The 21,109-nt window shown below is 51.0% G+C and overlaps 5 protein-coding genes across 5 annotated transcripts; 1 reads left to right on the forward strand and 4 right to left on the reverse strand.

Annotated features, from left to right (window-relative positions):
• Positions 1-1,581: 1,581 nt before the first annotated feature.
• BO79DRAFT_289792 (putative TFIIIC transcription initiation factor complex subunits Tfc3) lies at positions 1,582-7,471 on the forward strand (the record flags this gene model as incomplete). The annotated part of the gene is made up of 3 exons (XM_025688819.1): positions 1,582-1,756; positions 1,989-3,094; positions 3,146-7,471. Exons 1-3 carry the CDS (start codon positions 1,690-1,692, stop codon positions 7,469-7,471), a joined length of 5,499 nt encoding a protein of 1,832 aa, XP_025536311.1. The 5' UTR covers positions 1,582-1,689.
• A 586-nt stretch (positions 7,472-8,057) lies between these two features.
• On the reverse strand, positions 8,058-8,914 carry BO79DRAFT_46527 (ubiquitin-conjugating enzyme E2). Its single transcript, XM_025689288.1, has 2 exons — positions 8,410-8,914; positions 8,058-8,251 (listed from the first exon to the last, which is right to left on the reverse strand). Exons 1-2 carry the CDS (start codon positions 8,800-8,802, stop codon positions 8,249-8,251), a joined length of 396 nt encoding a protein of 131 aa, XP_025536312.1. The 5' UTR covers positions 8,803-8,914; the 3' UTR covers positions 8,058-8,248.
• Positions 8,915-9,087: 173 nt separating this feature from the next.
• Positions 9,088-12,910, reverse strand: BO79DRAFT_231408 (rhomboid-domain-containing protein; the record flags this gene model as incomplete). Its single annotated transcript, XM_025684155.1, has 6 exons — positions 9,088-10,425; positions 10,490-10,537; positions 10,934-10,980; positions 11,389-12,420; positions 12,473-12,689; positions 12,737-12,910. 6 exons carry the CDS (start codon positions 12,908-12,910, stop codon positions 9,088-9,090), a joined length of 2,856 nt encoding a protein of 951 aa, XP_025536313.1.
• Positions 12,911-14,184: 1,274 nt separating this feature from the next.
• Positions 14,185-15,245, reverse strand: BO79DRAFT_46546 (serine palmitoyltransferase small subunit family protein). Its single transcript, XM_025689289.1, has 2 exons — positions 14,480-15,245; positions 14,185-14,415 (listed from the first exon to the last, which is right to left on the reverse strand). The coding sequence occupies exon 1, from the start codon at positions 15,039-15,041 to the stop codon at positions 14,598-14,600; it is 444 nt and encodes a 147-aa protein (XP_025536314.1). The 5' UTR covers positions 15,042-15,245; the 3' UTR covers positions 14,185-14,415; positions 14,480-14,597.
• A 387-nt stretch (positions 15,246-15,632) lies between these two features.
• On the reverse strand, positions 15,633-16,923 carry BO79DRAFT_231410 (uncharacterized protein; the record flags this gene model as incomplete). Its single annotated transcript, XM_025684156.1, has 5 exons — positions 15,633-15,802; positions 16,239-16,306; position 16,387; positions 16,421-16,556; positions 16,873-16,923. The coding sequence occupies 5 exons, from the start codon at positions 16,921-16,923 to the stop codon at positions 15,633-15,635; spliced, it is 426 nt and encodes a 141-aa protein (XP_025536315.1).
• Positions 16,924-21,109: the final 4,186 nt, after the last annotated feature.

Here is a 21,109-nt window from a genome sequence, read left to right on the forward strand (position 1 = left end):
CAGGACGTTCTGGAGTATGCATCTCTCTCTCTCGCAGATGTGTGAACCAGGCGGTTGCAGGGAATGGAACAGGCATCCAAGCGACGGAAGGAAAATAGTATCATCCAGACATTTCGTACATTAAAATAACTTCCACAGTAGCAGTGGATGAGAACATTATAAGGGAGCTTTGATATGAATTTGACTTGAGTTGATTTGGGTATGCCCTTGGTGGATGCACATACCATTGCAGAATAATCCTAGAACTACAAAGTGGGCGAATCAGCTGACCCATTCCATTTCCCTCTTTGAGGCGGTACAGACCGAATCTGGCAGGAAAGAGGAAAGACTCGGACTCGGGAATGTGCCGGGGTTACTCCAAACAGAATAGCCGGTGATCATCAATCCTAGCAGTTGCAGTTTGCTTTGCATATCAAATACTTATGGAGTGTCTATCTAAGGGTCTCTTGATCCACTCCCGACTGTGTCTCCACTTGCTCCCCGTCCCGATTTCAGGGTAGCTCGGGCCGTACCACTGGATGATGCAGGTTGCACGGCATCTTTGCTGTAATGCTTCTCTCAGTTATTGGCTATAATTTCACTCACTAATTACCTGACGCTAATTACCTGTCTCTCCATACGCTACTTTGGTCATGAAGGCAGGTGCATATCGAATTATTGTCGTTATAAGTGACGTTAACTGCACTGCATATCCTCGATATTCCAGTATCCAACTTGCATCAGCTCTTCGATCTATTCCCATCTATCCGGCTTCTATGATCAATCGAGCCATTGGAGGATGATCTTCTCGTGAGATCAACCGTTATCTAGTTGCGAGATTGTTGTGCCAATCTATTGATTGCAGCAAGCTTTCCCCTCCAATTGAGCGATCTGTTTCAGAACCGTGCCAGCATGTATACCAATTGGGCTCAAAGAATATGTGCAAGAAGTCCATAGATGGAGTTCCTAAGATAGCTGTTGCTAGCTGGAGAGAGAGTAATGGGCAGTACTATCTGCCGAATCTACTAATGCCAACTCCCTAGAGAAGACAGCTAACGGGCTCATATACCAGGCAGGTCTCTCATGCGCCCCCTGGGAGATTGGGTCTCAGGCAATCTAATCTGTAAGGTCATCGGACGATTCCCGTTACGACTGGACTGATCTTCTCAAATTGAAGCTCTCCAACGTAGGATTTCAACTTGACGACAACCATGTTGCGTGGCAGAAGTCTTTAGATTTGACCCATCTTGATGTTCATGAGCTTAGTGATGCCTTGTGATACATACACCCCTTCATGTCTGCCCACTCCTAGTCCGTTTAGGCCCGGCTGACGTGTTACTGACTAAGAAAGTGCGGTAACACTGATAGATACTAATCATATGAATAGGATCCCTTTTTGACATCGGAAGTCTCACTTGTGAATCGTTATCTTCAGTCACTTGGAGAGCATAATCTAACTATGCATCAGATGTTGTAGTCAATTACATAATATGTGTTGCATCTGATTCACGTGACGGCTGTCCGCCACCCCCGCGGTGTTGTTCGGGCTTCACCTCGCATTTCCTCCGCGACGCTGGTTCGAATCGCGTCTCTGCCTCTGCATCTTCCTCCATTTTCTGCTCCCCAATCCGTTGTCTAGGAGATGGATTGACGTCAATTCGTGTTGGTCGAAATTTGCATGAGACAGTCTGGACGCTGACATGGCCAAAGATGGCCCCGAGTCTACGGGATTTGATTGATTTTCTCCTTGCGGAGATTGCCCTCTGCGGTGATCAAGGTCAGTTGCTCGCTCGTCTTTTTCTTTTTCCTCCGGTCGTGACGGTCTCGAAAAATCCCCACCGACATGGCCAAACCCCTGCATGCGCCATCCGTCTGATTGGACCATGAAGTAACATTCAGCTCGGGTCTTTTCAACGGCGAACCTTGCCTTTGGATACCTGCATAAACTTTACCGCCTATGATTGCATTGGTTTTAGTACTATTATGACTAGTCAACTAACCACTTTCAGGCGCTTCTCCTGCTGATATACTAACATTTATCGATACTTTCTATGCCAAGGCGGCGCAAGATGCAGCTGGCCGCGCGCACACCGTGGACCGCCGGTTTCAGGAGAAGGTGTGGTCCTGGCTAATGAAGAACCCAGAAGTATCCGTTGGCAAAGACAGAGAAGGCAATCATCTCAGCCTCCGGGATGCCGAGCGTGGTCAAACCGGTGCGGAGACAGACCAAGCCGCCAACGGAGCATCAGACTCGGCCCGGGTGTTTGTGTCCAAAGAGCGAACCTGGCTCGCAGTGGCTGGTCACGGACCGGATGAAACCAAGGTGTTCCCCACGGAATTCGCTCTTCTCTCTATTATTGCATCGCGCAAGCACAACGGCATCGCGCAGACAGAACTAGTCAGAGTCAGTGGCCAGGACAAACGTTCCGTGCCGAAGCGTACGGATGTTCTGCAGCAAAAGGGCTACATCGAGAAACGCGCCATTCAAGTCAAGTCTACTCGTACCAGTCTTTGTACCTTGCGCAAGTTCTTGACACCAGAGCATGCCCCTGTAGACAGAGAGACTGGGCAGGATGCAGATGCGACCAAGCAGGAAAACATGATCGATTTCAAAGAGTTTCTTGATGAGCTTTTCCAAATCCTCCAGGAATATCAGATTATTTCTCGCAATGACTTGAAGCAGAAGCTTGGGTTTCAAGATCACTGGCGCTGGAGGATCCTATCCCGTGCGCTTCGGAAGTTTGAACGTATTGGCGTCCTTAAACGTGTTCGAGCTTTGTCTCAGTATGCCGACACTCTGAAGAAGTTCCACCCTTGCGTCATGCTTATAAGAGAACCAACGGAGAGAGACTTCGAACTATTTAACGAATTCAGTCGCGGCATACTTTCCAATCTAGAACAGGAAGATAATCTCGACATTGAGGATGATATGGAGCAAGATGGCACATCACAGAGCCCCTTACTGCCAAACAGTAACGGCACGGTCGGTCTAGTGAAGCGTGAAGCAGTAGAAGAGGCTGGTCGGATTCTCCCTTCTTGGTCCCCAGATAGGAGCATTCACAATCAGATCTTTGAGATTGTTGATCGAACAGGGACTGATGGTATCACCAATCAGGTAAGCACCTGACATACTACTGTGACAGCCAACGTTTACTGAAGCTATCAGGGAATCCTGAGAGCCTGTTTTGGCAGCTACTTCAGACGACCTTTGGAGAACGCAGTGAGTCGTCTCGTAGAATGTTGGCAGCTATCGCAACCTCTGCACCTGCGCCATCTGGCTATTGTGAGAGACACGGCACTTCAGCGCACTATCACTCACTATGTGCATTATACTGCAATGAACTTCAAGCAGCTGGTCGATTCAGGGGAGGCGCTGTGGGAGGCGGTTGAGTTCGCTCCGAAAAAAGCGAAGTCAATAAGCGCACACATTCATCCTGTTGATGCTGTTCCTCAACTTGATGCTCATGGGCTCACCCTCGCTGTGCCAAAGAAGGAATTATGCAAGGATGGGAACGTTACACTGCTGGAGTGTATCTCGGTAGTTAAACCGGCAAACTACGTATTTTCAGGCAGCGATGCCGTAGCGGCACGCCGGGAGGATGGAACATACACGGTCCATCAACGTATTCGGGGTTCTGGTGACTCAACTGCGCAGCCTTATGCCACGCCGGTTAGGGTGAAGATAGAAGGTCAGGAGGGCTCTGATACAGAGATGGCTGATGTGCCTTCTGTGAAACCGGTCAAAAGCCGCCCAAGGAAGTCGCAACTTGATCCCGAAGTATTCCGGGGCATGTCTGAAAAGGAGAAGCTTGAGGCTCTTGGATTGGATGAGACTTGGACGGAGTACAGCGTCTTGCTCATAGAACGCACCGGGCCGGGTGTGTACGTTACTACTCGTGGACGTCGGCGACCGGCAGGCAAGAGGCAAGGGCGGCCAAAAATCAGTCGCATCGCCGTGTTCAAGACACCAAAGCTGGAAACTTTGCCTTGGTTCCAGAAAGACACGGCCGAGCCAGATGACGAGTCTGTGATTGTATCCAGGAAGACTCGTTTGCAGGCCAGCGGACGGACTCAGTCCTCTCCTGCAGTTGATGATGGTCTCCCCCCCCAATCCACTTCTCCAGCTCTTTCTGTTAGAGGCTCGAAGAGATTGCGTCAGGATGGGTTAGATACCGAATATGGATTGGAGGGTGAACATGCGCCAAAGCATCGGCGTGTTGAGGAAGTCAATGGGGATTCGCAAGATGGTTCACCGACTGCAGAACCGTCTGGGCGTGAACCTGAAGCGACGCAGACGTCGCCCTTGAGGCGAACAAAAAGAAAAAGAGCAGTGTCGCCTATGCTCACACAAGAAGGTTCCTCGCAGACAGACGACGGCTCTATATTGGATAACGTTTCATCTCGGAAACTCCCGCGGAGCAGCGGCCGACCCGCCACTCGCAATGGGAATATAGAAACCTTTTTCAAACGGGTTCGCTCTGGACAAGCCTTACGGGACAGGAAAGGTACAACCACCGAGTCGACCGCTGAAACCGGAGAAGGCAATGATGCCGTTGAAGATGAGCCTGAGGCTTCAGCGGCGGAAAGGCCATCGGAGAGAGGTACCGTTACCAACGACTCTTCAGAAATCGCTACGACAAACGACATGACTCAACAAAGCTTGGCTGAACCAGCTGCGCCCAAAGCGACAGAACAGAAGAAGAGTGCCCCAGAAGCACCTGAGCCATCTGGTAGAAAGCGGAGAATATTTGCAGAGAAAGGTGGTTCCGTCGCTGTCCTTCGGAGGTCGATTGTCATGGATATCCTTGAACAAGCTGGCGGCGCGTATCCTATGGGCACAGAAATCTGGTATCCATTCATGACAGCCTGGCAAAAGAAGAGACATAAGGAAATACCAGATCTGCGCACAATCAGATCGGTCGTCAAAACCATGGTTGATGCCGGCAAGGTCCGGCAGTTGACTTTCAGTGGGCGAGACCGGAAGGGTGTCATGGTAACAAAGAAGATCATCTATAAGGCGGACATGAAGCCCGACGACCCCCTGATTCTGGATATGCAAAAGGAAATGCTGGCCACAGATCGGTATTATTTCCCTCCTAATGTTGAGATTGACCCAGAGATCTCAAAGAATGGCAATCGGGGTACGCCACGCAGAGATGAGAAACTACTCTCCCAGCTCCCGGTGGAACGGGGCATTACCGTGCAGCTGCACCAAAAGCCGGCAATGGTTCGCGCCGTGGAAAAGCGCCGACGCCATATGCTGCGTAGCGAACTGTTGCAACATTTGAGTATGGGAGAGGAGTATGAGACAGCAGACGGTGCAGAGATCGTGCGACTCATGACTCTGAGTCGTCGCGGTGACCAAGATGATCCACGCGCATTGACATCTATCTCCCGACCGGGGCGTGCGGGCGATGGGCCCAGACGAGGTCAAAGACAGCAGGTGGAGGCAGGGCTGGCTTCACTGCGCAAGATGAGGCGACTGTGGTCTACTATAGCACCCCACGCGATGCTCATGAATACGAAGCCGACGTTCCATGCCACCACTGGAACTTTTGGTACAGAAGCTGGAATTCCGGCTATACAAGCTGCAAGAGACCGCGCGAAAGCGGCTGGAAGAAAGAAAACCCACGACCTACCGCATTCCCTTGATGATCTGTTCAGCCAGACGCGGAGACGAGTCATGGACGACACTGGAGACGCTGACCCACGATCACGCCAGTTCTTCCGGGATAACAATACTATTCTCAAGTGGGAGCTCAGCCACGAGGATTTGCTCCGTCGAAAGAGCGCGGATCTGTTCTACATCAACCAGACTGTTCAAAACATGGAGACTCCTGGTATCGAAGGCGATATCCGGTTCGATGTCGACGAGCAGACTGGAGACGCAGCTACAGAAGTGACACCCATGATTACTCGACATAAGGCGCGTCTGGAACGTCAAACTTCACAATCGCGGCGAAGACGGTCCGAGACTGCTACCGAGCCTGGGCATCGTCGTCTTACCAAGTTGAATGAGAGCATTGCTTCTGACGGAAATAAGCCTGCTACGGCTCAACCCGTCTCGCGCCAGCCATTACGCCGGAGCCGTCTTGTCTCGCAGATGCCACGGACACTAGTCCAGCAGTTCATAGCCGCAATTGTTGCTGTGCGCAGTTTAGCTGGAGGTTCCGATGCTCGTCTGGTTGATTGGTCACTTCTTTGCTGCTGCTTTCCGGACTTGGATCCAGCCTTTGTTATTCACCGAGCTAGAGGAATACTTGGGAAATATCGCCTGCAGATCGCCAAGTTGCAAGGCGATTTCCAAGAAAGGTTCATCGAGGCGTATGCTAATAACGAGGTTCCTCCCATTGACTACGACAACCTAGAAGGGTATGACTGGAAGGGAGTTATTGAGTGGGCGAACACGAAATTAGATGCCCCCAAGTCCGAGAAGCTCCCCGATCTACCTGCAACGCGAGAACAGTTTGACAGTGTCTTTGAACTAAGGGAGGAGGCGCTCGTACCAATCGATGAACTGTACCAAACCAACCAGTCGATAACCGTGGGCCGCAAGCGCGCCCTGATCGCTGGTGTCCCATTCGCTGCTCCTCTGCCGGAGAAATCCAACCGGCCTCAGCCGCGGAGAGCGGAGCTGTCCCGCTTGGAAGTGGTCAAGACCTGGGTGCGAGCCAACGTGGTGACACCAGAGGAAAAGTACCGCCCAGCCGAGGCGCGACAGGCGCTGGAGATGTTCGGAGAGCATGTGGTGCAGCAGGCATTGCAGTCTCTCGTAACAGAACGAGCACTCTCCATGGGCAACAGAGGCCGCATTACCCCAGGCCGAAATTACGACGTGACAGAATACTTCCTATTGGCACTGGGCCGGCGACGCGTCATCGAAAGTACGGAGCTGCGGCGAGCGCAGCGATTCAAGACCGAGATCCTGGATCCGACATTGCGCAAGCAAGGATACATGGACATCGACTACAACGCCGAAGACGGCGACATGCTTGTAGTGATCAACCTGTTTGCCACGGGTCGTGTGGTGCTTCACCCGCGCGATGTGCCGCGCGAGAAGTACGGACTAACGGACGGGGGCTACCTGACGCGACAAATCGACAAGGACAAGCTGCGATTCTCGATGGAGGTGCGACCGGCCAAGTCGTACGTCTATGGCAACCCTATCCAAGAGAAGATGCGAAGCCTTGTAGCACCGCGTCCACAGGGCGTCGACGCGGCCACGCAGCTGCCAGCGAAGATACCCCTGTGGTACGACATCCACGGGTCGTTTGTCCGGGTGCTGTGGGACATGGCGTTGGCGGCGGTCGTGGGATGCGTGGCGACGCGGCCGGGGATTAATGCCAGTGTGATAGCGGGGATGTTGAAGCCGACGATGGGCGAGTGGGAGGTGCAGTTGCTGTTGGAGTGGTTGGAGGGGGTGGGTGTGGCGACGCAGGAATCGGGGTGGGTAGTACGAGAATGGTGGTGGATGGTATTGGGTGATATTTAATATGTACATTGCGCAGATACAGATTGGATGAGTGTTTAGTAGCTCGAACTTGATGTATGTAAATGACCAATTAATGCCAGACACTGAATTTTGATGTCAGTTCTACCTTAGCAATATCCCATACAAAACCTGCCTGCCTACCTACTACAGATAAACCTAACATAATCTGACTTCTCTCCATCACACAATCATCTTTGAATTACAAACACTAACCCCCATCCCAAACATACCATACTACCACACCCACTTACCCACATCCTACATCCTACATCTCGAACATTCAACCACAAACTCACATTGAAATTACCAGAAACACAACCTGTGGCAAGCCTAACACAAAACACCTAATATACAAAACCATAACCATTATACCTAATAACCCAGGGTGCTTATAGATACCATCCAACGCCAAATAAACACCATTGCTTCATGTAGAACACAAATATAAGTAAGGTAAAGAAGAATCAGGATCAGTCCATGTCCATGTCGCGCGTCAGCCGTCGCAGGATCATGGCTACTAGGGCGATGATAACCCCGATAATGGCTCGGTCGAGCCAGGGGGTATCTTGAGATGTTGCAGCAGCAGCAGCAGCAGGCACTGGTGGTGGAGGTCTTGTTGCTGGGGGAGTATGTTGTAATTGCTGTTGTTGGGGCTGCTGTGCCTGTGCCTGTACCTCTGCTTGAGGGATCTGAGACGTATCCACACCTGCAGATATACCTGCATCCGCAGCTGCAGCCTCATCCCCCTCCTTCTCCTCCTCCTTCCTCTCCTTATCCTCACTTTCATCCCCCCCAATATCCTCCCCCTCAACCACCACCCCCCTCTCCCTACAAACCCCCCACCACTCCCTCATAACAACCTCATTCCCCCTCCCTTTACTCCCCTCACACCCCTCACACCTCCACGTCCTACTCTCCCTCGCATACCTCCTCCTCACCTCATCCGCCACATCCAACCCGCCCACCTGGCCCTTCGCATCCCCATCCATGAAACTCCGCAGGGCAATCAACGCCGTCCGGATCCCCCACGCTGGCTGCCACGTCTCCTCATGATGGCCTGAAATACTGAGACAGATCTCGCGGTTGACTTCGAATCGTCCCGAGGGGGTTAGGAATCGGAAGCTGGGCGGGCGGAGTGGGTATGTGGGTGGGAGGGTGATGCGGCCGTGGTAGATGCCGCCGGCGTAGGGGGAGGGTGGTGGTGGGCCGAGGAGGGTGAAGTGCCAGTCGAAGAGGTTGGTGTCGGATACGGGGGCGGCGTGGAAGTAGGGTGATGGGTTGGTTTGGAGGTCGGTGGATTCTTTGAGGAGGCGGCGGGTTGAGGGGGACATTGTCTGCTTTTTATATTGGGTTGGGTTGGGTTGGTGGTGTCACACCGGCGTTGGTTGGTGGTGTGGGTGTTGTGTGAGCGATGGTGGATGGTGAGGTGAGGTATAGGTGATGATGGATGGATACTCGGAGATATAGATAAGGTGGAGATCCGGATAGGCCAGTTGGCCTGACGTTTATATGCCTTAATAATCAGGTGTCATCCACATTCCATTAACTCCGTAGTATGATATTCATAATAGTTCTAGCGTGTTAAGCATTATCATCCTAGTATATACTGGTACACATCAATCCCAGCTCCGCCATTCATCCTCTCGTCCGTGCATCTCCTCTTCGCTCATCTCTCCCTCGCTGTCCTGTCCCCGCAGCCGTGGTGACATCGGCGCCAGTGTCTTCATCGACACGCCCGTGTTCGGCCGCTCCGGGTCACGCACCACATCCAGTGGTTGGTTCGGCGTCCAGTTGGCTGCGGCAGATGCACCCCATGCATGGCTGTTGTTCATGTTCCGCTGGTACAGGTCCCGCTGATATTGCTGTTGCTCCGCCGCCTCCCGCTCCCGTCGCTGCCGCACGCGATCGCGCGCCTCCATGAACTTGGAGCTCGGCTCCCAGTGCCAGCCATCGCCTGTCGTCGTACACACCGGCACTGGCCACAGCAGCGGACGGTCACCGAACAAGTGCCGCAGATTGCGTCGCCATCCCAGGTCGAATGCGTGTGGCATTTTCTCGCTGTCCTCCTCGTCCAGGTAGTTCTGGTACCGGTCGTGCTCACGCTGGCGCTCCATCTCGGCGTACGATCGCGACAATGCCTGTTGTGCGGGTGACATCCGCATCCCGGACGGTGATACACTGGGCGGAGGAGTCGGTTCCTCGCCCTCTTCGGCCCGCGTCACTCCCGGGATCGCATTCGCGTGGGCGTCGAGGATCTGTCCTCCGTAGTCCTGCAGCCGGTGACCAAAGCCTTCTCGGTCGCCCCCTTCGCTGCCCAGCACATTCTCGTAGCGGTGGCGATCCAGCGCTTTCCGCAACGGAGACACATACCGGGTCTTCTCCAGACACTCAATCGTCGTGATACCCCGCAACGCCAGGCTGATATGCCAGACGGTAAAACCTGACAGCACCAGGCCGATAATACCACCCAGCACCGCCAGCAACACCACGTTGATCGGCAGCATCTTATCCACATCGATATATTTACTGTCGTCCAGCATTTCCGTCCATATCCACAGCGCCGCGACGATGAAATCCACCCAGCAGAAGATCGACGTATATATCAAGAACAGCAGGAACGCTTTGTAGTTGTACAGTCCGACACATGTCGCCAGCCACGGACAGTGGTGATCCATCTTCAGCACGCAGCGCTTGCATGTTGAGCAGTGGTGCGCCCGGTCCGGTTTGGGGCACTGGCATTTCTTGCAGAATCGGGATCCACCGGTCGAACTCACGGTGTAGGCGGTATACTGTGGTAATTCGGTCACCGGAAGTGCACTATATTCATGTCGACCGCGGCCGCTAGGAGTGAGAGGGGATCCGGGATCGGTGAAGACGGCGACCGTGTAGCATGCGTTGAGGCAGATGTAGAGGATGATTCCGAGGAAAGAGCTTGGGATACCTAGTTTGCAGGTCTGTAAGCAGATGAGTGAAACAATGAGAAACCACGGTTACACACCGATCCAAGCACTCTCAGACGGCTTGAAGCCGACACTGGCCTCGACCCAGACAGCCCATGTCGTTAGGCTGTAGACGAATGCCAGAGGGAAGAATGATGCTGCCGTGCAGCAGTAGCGTTCAATGCGGAGAGCCCAGGCCCGCGGACGTCGTTTCGGCCACGAAGGCGAGGATGGAGGTGAGGCTGCCAGTGTTGCCATGGTCATATGGAGTATGGAGTATCAGCGAGATGACATCCACGTTGCGAGCGTCAATTCAAATCATGGCGATAACCGAATATACAAGGGTGTGGTGTCAGCAGCGCAGCGGTGACAACTCGAATGTACAGCAGTTGGAGAATACACTCTACTATGAACGAGTCTAGAAAGGAGTAAAGTGGGAATGAGAGATGACGGGGAGAGCGGAAGTGGAGGGAAGGAATGGAACTGATGGATCTGGCGATCTGAGGCACCACATTATTCTTACGTTACATGTACCGTACCGCACAGCCACGGTTTGCCGATCACATGCGCCTATATTTAGATTGTGGCTCGGCACCTGTTGGTTATTTACCAAACCGCTGCCTAGTATTATTTACTACTCTTAACTACCGCTTAATCATAATCATTTATCATTGGGATTTCCACCCCATACTATGGTATAAACATGAGTCGCTGGTGCAACTACAGCACCAGATACAAGTATCCCAAACGCCGCTGATACTGCCTCGATATATGATAACCGCAGATGCGACAGGATATCCTAAGAACCAGACCAAACATATACCAGAGAGTATAACACAGTGAAGAAAGAAAATTTCGGAATGTAGTCGCTCAGGAGGTCTTCGTTGTCGTTGTCGTCGTCAATTGGCCTTCTTTGCACCATCCATTGACAGGCTGTGACACGGTTAGCATGAGCGTATTCCACCAGCATTGCGTTACTTACCAGACAACTCAACCGGTAGCACCAGGAACAGTTAGACTTGGGATACTTGTAGAAATCGACAATCAGAAGGATAAATCCGACGAGCACCGCGACCAAGGCACCCGCGCGAACCAACCACCATGCCCACCACAGTGGCTTCCGACCCCGGAAGAAGTTCATTGGGTTCAACTTGTTGTTGCTGGCGCCTGCCCCGGTGCGAGTCCGACGTCCCTTGAGGAAATCAACCAAGCTGGGCCCAGTATTCACCTTCTGGCTGTCATCGGGCGTGGGAGTGCCCGCCCCGCCGCTCATGGCAACATACGGGTTGCGCGCCAGGCCAATCCTCTCGCGCAGCGCGTTAGGCGACCGAAGAAGACACAAGCCCAGAGCCAGCCCCATGATGAAGCCTCCAATGTGAGCAAAGTTATCCAATCCTGGCAAAAGCCCCAACACGAAAGACACCGCAATACCCAGGATCATAATGATCAACTCCACCCAAGGAGAAGCGCGGTCCTTCCATGTATAGAGGAGGTCCAAGATGAATAAAGCGAGAATACCGAACAGTGCACCAGAGCAGCCGCACGACGCCTCGCCCTGCCCAGCATAGTTGCCGCCCAAAACAAAGCCCCAAATTCCACTAGCCACATAAACCAGGAAATATCGCCACCAGCCGATCATCCGCTCCATGTCAACTCCCATGGTCAACTGCACGATCAGGTTGAAGCCGATGTGGATGAATCCGGTGTGGATAAACATGGGGATAATAAACCGGAACCACTGATTGGGCGCCGGTTTGTCGTCAAGCGATCCGTGTGGATGAGGATTCGGTACACCGCTGAAACCGCACGCTTCGGACAGTGTGCACTCAGTCGCCGACGTGGTGGCATTCGGGCAAGAAAAGAGGATTGTTTCGTTGGCGTTCTGAATGCCAGGTACGTTCTTCATGCATGGTGTGTACCGCGATCCCATGTAGATTTGCATGTACGAGGATGGTCCGATCATCACGTTGAAGGATGGTTTCGTCTCGATAGGAGAGCCTGTAAATTGAGCTGCAGGATTGTTAGATAGATTGCAAGGGACCTCTTTGCCAGCCGGACATACCATTCTTCACCAATTCCACGATGAACACAATGATCTGAACCAAGGTAAACGCATATGTTACCCACGGAATCTTCTTCTGAAAGAATCCCTTCTTCCTATTCCTGTTCCTCCGCGCTGTCGGAGCGACCGGTGGTTCAATATCTTCAGGGGTGGGCGAATAATGAGTCGGCTGGTGCATCCAGTTCGGCGGCGGAGATCCATTTGCATACTGATTACTCTTCAGCGGAATATTCTCAGAATAGGGCTCGTCATTCAGCCTTCCACCGGCCGCATATGCTTGGTCGGAACCGAGAGATTGTTGACTGTGGTGAAGTTGAGGGTCGGCTGCCGTGGGCTCGTAAGGATGTGTGTGGAAGTCAGGATGGCCTGGGGTCGGAATGTTATCGAAGTGAGGATTAGCTTGTTCATAGGAAGGCGGGTTGTTGCTGTAACCGCCATGGTAGTAGCTGTTGGCTGCCATATTGAATGGACAGCCGGGCGGGCGAAAAGCGCAGACAAGGAGGTCGTGTGTCAATCAGGTCAGTGTGATGGCTGAGTGCAAGCGAATGTCCGGTAAGCTTCTGGCTGGCCGATCGTGTGGTTGCGTAGTAAACAGTAAAAATTTATTTTTTCTTCTGCGAACGAGAGGATGGGTTTGTTGACAGGGGTCGTCTCGCAGAGATGACGACGGCACGTTTGGGCGGGCAACAAGCAGGGCTGAAACAATCAATCAGAGAATGCCCCTGACCCGGAACCGACTTTCAACTGCGGCAAATGGCCCCCCAACGATCCAACGAAACGAAGGGTCTATCTATCTCCAGCGGAATTCAAGGAAAAAAAAGTAACGAGAGATTCTTCCACCCAAAATACACAGACAAGGACGGGGAATAACACGGTCAAGCTGTCAAGAGAAGGGACAAATGAACGAAAAGCCGGTGAGATAATAAAAAGATGGGTAAGAAAGAACGCAGAACGAAGTGTTTAGGCAGGCGGTTTTCAGTCTGGGCGGGCGACTATTTTTGGGCGCGCTGCTGATCTCCAAGAAACTTCGTCGTCAGCCGCCAGTCCAAATGGAAAACACTCCCCGATGACTGAGCAACGCGGATCCAGTCATTGTGAAGCGTCAGTTTGGTTGTGTTCCCGCAGGCCACGCAACATCCCGCGACCGTGAATGGCTTTGAGGCTATGGCACAGCAGTACTTAGTGAGTACTAACTACTAGTGACCCGTTGCCTCATGGCGGTGTTCCCCCCCCCACCACGATTTAAAGACAGGGCTGGGCATGTTGTGGCTGGTTATCGTTGGCGTATGCCTCTCTCCACTTCATTAGCAAAGAGTTATTGTGTGCAGCAGCGTGTCTGCTCTTGACCGACCATCCCCTTCCAGCCTTGTCATCATCATCATGTCCCCGGTTTATCAACCCGATCGGATGCTCGTGTCCACGCATGCTTCCGTACACAGTTAGTACTTCAGTAGTACTTACGAACAACACTAAGTAATGAGGGAAATCACATCCCTTGCGGCAGACCAATCATACACGGGTTCATATTTGACATTAAGCATTACTAGACATTTAACAATACCATTCGCCTAACCCACACGAGGTTCATCTATACATCGATTCGCGTGTGGAATCCGATCTGGGAGACATCCTATTCCCCCCCGACCCTGCTGTCCTGAGCGACTCATTATACAAGCCAAGGAGGTAAAAACCAAAAATCCAAACTCACGAGCTCCCATCCCAACCCAGGACTGAAGGGTCGGGTGCTCCCGTCTCTATCGGGGTGAAATGCCACATTACTTGCCGTCCTACACGCTTGGTCCGCGTGTTCGCATTAAAAATCGATGCCTTTCCGTTCAGTTCATTAAGTCTGTGCGCAGCAACGCGCTAAGGTTGATCATAGTAGTCCCGGAACGCCACGGCAACGCCATCATTTGAATCGAATGTACGGAGTACAACAGGGTCTATCCCAACCCTCATTCGTCAGCTGCACAACGCACTGTGTAACTCAAATCAGCGATTACTTACCATCATGACAGACCCTGTTGTCTTATACCAAAAAAAAAGCAAACAAACCAAGAGCAAAAATAATATAGTCATGATGTCGGTCAGGCAAATACGCTTAGCCAATGGTCAGGTGATTCGCTTAGGTGGAGGGCGTGGATATCGAGTTGACGTGCGAGTCGAGGATGCCCAAGGCTGCACCCATTTCCTCGCTACTGTGTCCGGTCAACAGCCATACGAGACGGCTGAGCTTCTGGTACAGCAACGCGGGGAAATAAACCAGCAGTGCCCAGAACAGCAAGGACAAGACGACCATCACGAAGGTGTTGGCCACCAGCTTCTCCCCTGGCGTCATCACATAGAGTCCAAATGTAACCTCGTAGCGGTAGTATTCCAGCCGGATACGGTCGACAGATCGCTGCAAGATGTTGCGCCGGGGGTGCTTCATGGACAAATGACTCGAACAAGGGGAGTTCGTCATGGTGGAGGAGTATTTGTTGATCAGCTCATCCACTGCAGCCGGCGCATGCGACGAGATATGTGTGGAGGTGGAGGGGGTGTAGAACGACTGCATTTCCGTTGCCATTGTCAAACAACACTAGAGGAGTCGCACTGAAAGAGCCGTTGCTTCCCTGCGCTACACGTTGTCGAGTGCTCAGCGCTTTCCTGTCCGCTGCCTCGGTCGGATATCGTGCTGAGCAATCGCTCGAGAGTGACGCAGGTCCTTTGGCTCTGAATTAACTGGCCGTTAAGATCCTAATCAATCTGGAGCGTCTCCGCGTCTCAATAGTCGGCCGTGAAGGGGGTTTGATTTATCGAGGTAAAACTCCGTTAAGATGGGCTATGGGGGGAAAAGGACCGACGCGAGAATGATCGGAAGCCGGGGAAGGCTTGAGAACTAAACAGACCGTTGCTGAGAAATACAGAAGCGGGGTCAATGCAAGAGAGAATACAAGTAGCGGAGATTAAGAGGAAGAGGAGGAGAGCAAGCAGTAACCGACTAAGGCACCAGGGGAGGATGAAGTGAGAGTTGAGTTGGGGGAGATGGAGGAGAAAATCGGTAAGGCGCGGATCGAGGAAAAGCCGCCGTGAGGGATGATTGGAAGATGGAAGGTCTGCTCAGGCAATAGTCCAACTAGTCCAGCTCCAGGGCGTCCTGGCCAAGAATTAATTCGAACTAAACAGCCGCGGATGACTCCAGTGTCTGGGATGGTGCAGAGTCCAACTGCTGCAGAGTTGCTGGATCATCGTCATAGAAATTAATTTGCAATGCGACGCTCGCGAGGGCGACTCGGTCATTGGCCGCAACCGGCGCCCGGAACTCATTTGCTGGGAGGAGCTTCGGCTCTATCGGCATCGCCCGCGTCGGTGGTGGTCCTTCCTTGGTTCTGTGTGGTTTGATTTTTTTTTTTTTTTTTTTTTTTCTTCTCTTTCTTCTTCTGTTTTTTTCTCTTGTTTTCTTCCTCTTCTTGTTTTTCCTCCTTCCTCTAGACTATGTTCTCCATCTTCAGCCCCGTCCCTCGAACCTTGATCCCTATAACACGCTTAACTATTCCCGTAATCAGTAATTCTTCCTTCCTATGCCTAATTTACGGGAAAGACATCATCCCGATGGAGCCCAACCTTCTTTGCCCCGGACTTTCCACTTAAAGAAGCTCATCCCCCCCTAGCTAGCATATCTCGCGCGATAAGAGGCGGCAGGGCGTCCACGAGCGTTCACATTATGATAGTCCATGTGTGCCCAGTTCCTTGCATAAAGTTCATAACGCCCTTGATCGCGCACGTCCCCCTTCGTTGAGGTAAGCGGCTGTGATACCCGTCGGAGTGGAGACTCCCGCAGCCAGATGGTCGCTCATTCTATGGAGCAAAGGGAAAACAACTGCGGTGCCATGCGAGTTGGACGTTCAATAGAAGTATCAGGAACTAAATACCCTGCAGCAAGTCTGTTAGCAGATTAGGTATCACAATCTTTGTGTGTTGTGTAACTTTGGCTGCTGGTCTTCCATTTCGGAACCAGAAACCTTCCCCGGTTAGTTTGAACTATCCTGGTCAGTTGAGCTGCCTTGGCACGATGATCTACCGTGGTTGGATTCGCAGCCGTCTGAGAAGCATAAGCAGATCGAACTTAGCAGATTCTTTATTGAGAGATTGTTGTCAATGAACTGGCCAGAGTTACGACCTTGACTCTGGTGGTAAATGCCGGGTGTAGATTTTTGGGGTTCTGTCGGACTTTTGTTGTGGTTGCATGCTGCGAAGTGAAATATATCTTCATTCACTCAAGTAACTGCAGCGTTTGGCATGCTCTCATAGTCACTACTTGACTGCGGACTACACATGCCATGTTTGGAATACTATTGTCTGCCAAAGCAATTCATGGCGAAATTTCCTTGAAAAAACTTGTGCACATGTGGTCTTACCACCATGTAAGAACAGATTGGTCGCTCAATGCGCAGTCTGCCATCTGCCATGTGACACGTATCAATCCAGCGAGCACACGTCGGAGAACAATCGTATTCTGCATGCTCAGGCCACTGGGAAAGTCGAGTAGGTCGATTGTCACTGGGAGTGGCATACAGCAGATGAATAGCCTCCTGTGTGACGAGAGTTCATCAACGTGTGAGTTCCACGTTATCTGTATTTGGTCTCTTATCCGTGCGCATTAGCCATTGCGCCTTCGATTAGCGTCCTCTGAAGTGAAGGTAAGGGTGATGAAAAAAACAAGGTATCGAGGAGAAGTGAATCAATAAATACACCCGGTGCTGGATGATTTCTTAGGTAATATGTAAAAGCCTGGCCCGGAGATAGCCTAATCTTGTAACTAATAATAGAATACCCATTCACGTATATGGACCGTACTGAAGGCTTTATCTATTGTATTGGAAACCGTTGTTACATGCATAGGGCTGACTGTATGAGGTCCGCATGTAATGTGGCTCCATTGAGAATTGAATCGACAATCTGAGCCTAGTGTAACTTCCTATAAGATCTGTCAAGTCATTTGAGAGATCGCGAATGTGCCCCAAAAATAGGCTCGCAATGTAATTGATGGCGAGCTCGATGCTTCTAGCTTTTGTTGTTTTAGAAGTTTTCTGAAATCCAATCATCCATACGGATGGATGCAATCCCCTCGCCGCACCGCGCGACCTGATAATATCCTGTGAAATTTTCCGCTCTCTTCACTCGGTCCAGTAGACAATTCCCTGAGGGACCTGCCAAACAAAGCCCATTCGCTGTGGGCTTGCATCAAGCGATGCTAATGGTGTAGCTTCTCATACTCACATGCTCAAAGACAGTATTAAAAGGCTTCCGATCTAATATTGTTTCTTAATTGATGAAGCGGCTGTCCAATAATGCTTACTCAGGTCGCCTTTGGTGGACGTATTGATTGGCCAAATGCATGTGTGTTCCATTTTCTCGTGATATTGTTCTAGCTACTTCGCGATATTTATCAAGAGCAGCTGGGTTAGGAAGACTCTGTTGCGAGAAGATGTATAGCTTTATCTGACAGCAAAACCCGACAGATTTTAGGGCGAAAATGGATGAACTTCAAGAAAATACAAAGCCCGATTTATTTTGCTGGAAGCTCAGCTCTCTGAACAGTCCGCGCAAGCAAGAAGTCGACCTCTTGCTATGGGATCTTCTGCTTCATACCTTTTTCGACTCGCCTGACTTAATCACAGATGAGAGATTGCGATGGTGCCCCAAGACATTCATTCACGGCCTCCACCATCGCCAATTCCATCCCGGGATTACTGTCGGTATTAATCGAGTTACATCCTATTCAACGCCCTGGGTAGTTCATATTGACTAATGCGCTCTTCCTCTCTAGTGCAATGTGGTCGAAGGCTACTGGAACCAACATGGTCCTTCCTGTCATTCTATACGCAGACTCGGACTAGCCCAACATACATCGACATCCCATTCTTAGTCTTTGCCCGTGCATCATGTGGTCTAGAACTTGCTGACACACACAATCGCGCCATAATTTTGCACCACAACGCCCTTAAAAGATCTCAATGCCTTAGTCTTGTCTCGCTATAGTTCTATTTTGTTGAAGGAATTCGAGATCTGTCCACGGGCACTTATTCCCCACTTGGCACCGAAAACCAGCCAGCTGTCACACTGTCGGAAAGCGTCCGAGCGTCCGGACCGCCACGGCAAAGCCCAGAGCTCATGTCCTGCCATGCGTCTACCCACGACTAGACATGTATCCTAAGTTAGCGACATGAGCGCGAAGTCTAGCACGAGTCGCATATGTCTGCTTGACAGCTAGAAAATTACGATTCATACAGGTAGTATGTACGAGTGTCTTGAACCTGAGATTCCTTGTCAAGATCTCCCAGATTCAAAACCTGGAACTACATTTCCGTATCTGTTATAAGTGCATTCCTATATTCAGAACACAAACTGCAGCTCATGAAGTTACAAGGAAAGTTCTACGCGAGCTCGTATGGAAATTTCTCAGCTTCTATGCAGGCATATTCCTGATTAACTTTAGACTTGGAAGCGCGGCAAACACGGAACGTGCGGAACGTCGGGCGCTGTACCTTGTAGGGTTGCCCCGTTGCAAAGGTACCTACATAAGTTATGGATCATGATTGGTTCTTTCCTTTATATATATTATCAACGGAATAACACGACGATCTTTATTTTATATTTATCTGATAATCAAATCAGTGATACATACGTACTGCCCCCTTAAATTATAATCACAACATGTGTGGAATATTGCTGTTTCGTAACATGAGTAGCAGACATGTGTGGATTAGTCTTACGCCATGACTCGCGTGGTCGAATACACGTCCGCTGTAATGCGCCAATGCTGCATCGGTCAAGACGAAGGAGGGGCATTTCAGTACTTGTGATATTAAACACCGATGGGAGGGTGTCCACCTCCGGAGTACTTACCCGAAGGGTCTTTTTTCTACGCACAGCTTCAATAACAACCCGAGTAGAATATCTTTTCTTTTCTTTCCTGACTGGCTGGCCTTTACTTCCGACACAATGCATACAGTAGTAGAAAGAATCTGCAGCGCCCGTGGATAATGCTACAGCTGAGATCTTATCTGACCAGTCCATAACACTCTATCTTTTCCGAAAAGAAACATCTTCGAATCCTACACGAAGTTGATCCCTCCGGCTGAGACCGCATCCCACCCGTCTTTGCCTCCGTCCAGACGTGCTTTGTACACATGGTGATGTGCTGGCAAGAGAGGTTGACAAAGTACTTCATGCAGTTGTGTTTGGCTGGACCACCGCATCGCCCCTCAGCTTCGAATACAGATCCTGGCCGAAGACTCCTACGCGGCATTTCCATGGGCCGGAAAATATTTGCGTGGTCTTGGAATTGGTCCAGACCGCCTGCAGCAGCTCAGAAATTCGCTGGTGACAGACTAGGAGCAGACAATGTACTCTTGGCAAGAGGCCATAGAGCACTCAAGATAACCGAGCAACTACTTCCTCTCTGCCAATGCTCGATGATCGTAAAATAAGCGTCTCGGCACAGCGATTTCTCGATTTCAATAGGTGGATATACGTTACAACCCAGGATCAATGGATCATAGAATCTGTTTCTTCGAGACCGCATCAGGGACCAAGACACGAGCCATTGCCGCACCGGGCAAGATAAAAGATTACTCGGCGCTTCCGCCGCTGTACATCGATGTCAGCGCATGCCAATCATACAAACAACAGGGTGTGGCTTACGCCACAAGATTCCTGGATCACCGATCACAAGCCGATCTACATGTAGGGCGTGGCAGTTCTCATGTTTGACTTTTTACAGGAGTCCAGACATTGGACCACCTGTACTGCGCACTCCTGAGGGATGGATTGCTAGAAAAGACGCAATGTAAGAGGGAATCATTATCCGGGGGAGGAAGGCTATTTCATGCAGAGGGCAACTGCTCAATGCACAGGCCACTGGCTTTGTAAAGACTGAAAAACCAGGCGGCAGTAAATTACGGAGATGGAAGCTACATTGGACCAGATCAGAATGCTAATCGTACCGCTGATAACCTGGGTGTTGTAGAGATGTTACAGTGCAAAAACCATTTGTGTTAATTGTGGGAGCTGAAGGGTCCTCGACTTCCAACCTCCTTTCAATTTCTAGCTTCTTTGACCTCTTCGTCGGAGTACAGGCAAGCAACCCAGCAAATCTCTTGCCAGCACATACAAGGATTCCTGGGCACGAAAAAAAAAAATAAAAGATCTGAATCTACACGATAAACAAAGAGGTGGCCACAGGCTAAGTAAATACCCCGCATGGTTGACGCATAATAGCGGCTGACATATAGGCAATGTGTTCGCCTGGGCTCGGATCTAGACTCTGGCACTTTTTTTTCCGCGGATGGTCAAACTGTCAGACAATTATCAGGGGCATATTCCACTAAGAAGATAGTACCATCTGTCACTTCTTCCGAGTTCTTGAATACATCAAGTCACAATTTAGATTGAAAGCTGATGTTCCGGTTTGTACTAACATTACTGTTTGTGTAGATCTCCTTGCTATACTCTCAACAGTACCATCGCCCCCATCCACACCCATGGCATTCCTCAGCTAAGGAAAAAAAAAATTTTCGGCTGGGATTTTCCACATCCTGCAGTAAGACAATTTGGTCACTTTGGCCCGTTTGTGGATCATACCGAGAGTGG

The sequence above is a fragment of the Aspergillus costaricaensis genome (assembly GCF_003184835.1).
Source record: "Aspergillus costaricaensis CBS 115574 unplaced genomic scaffold BO79scaffold_31, whole genome shotgun sequence".
In the NCBI taxonomy this organism is placed as follows: Eukaryota; Fungi; Ascomycota; class Eurotiomycetes; order Eurotiales; family Aspergillaceae; genus Aspergillus; species Aspergillus costaricensis.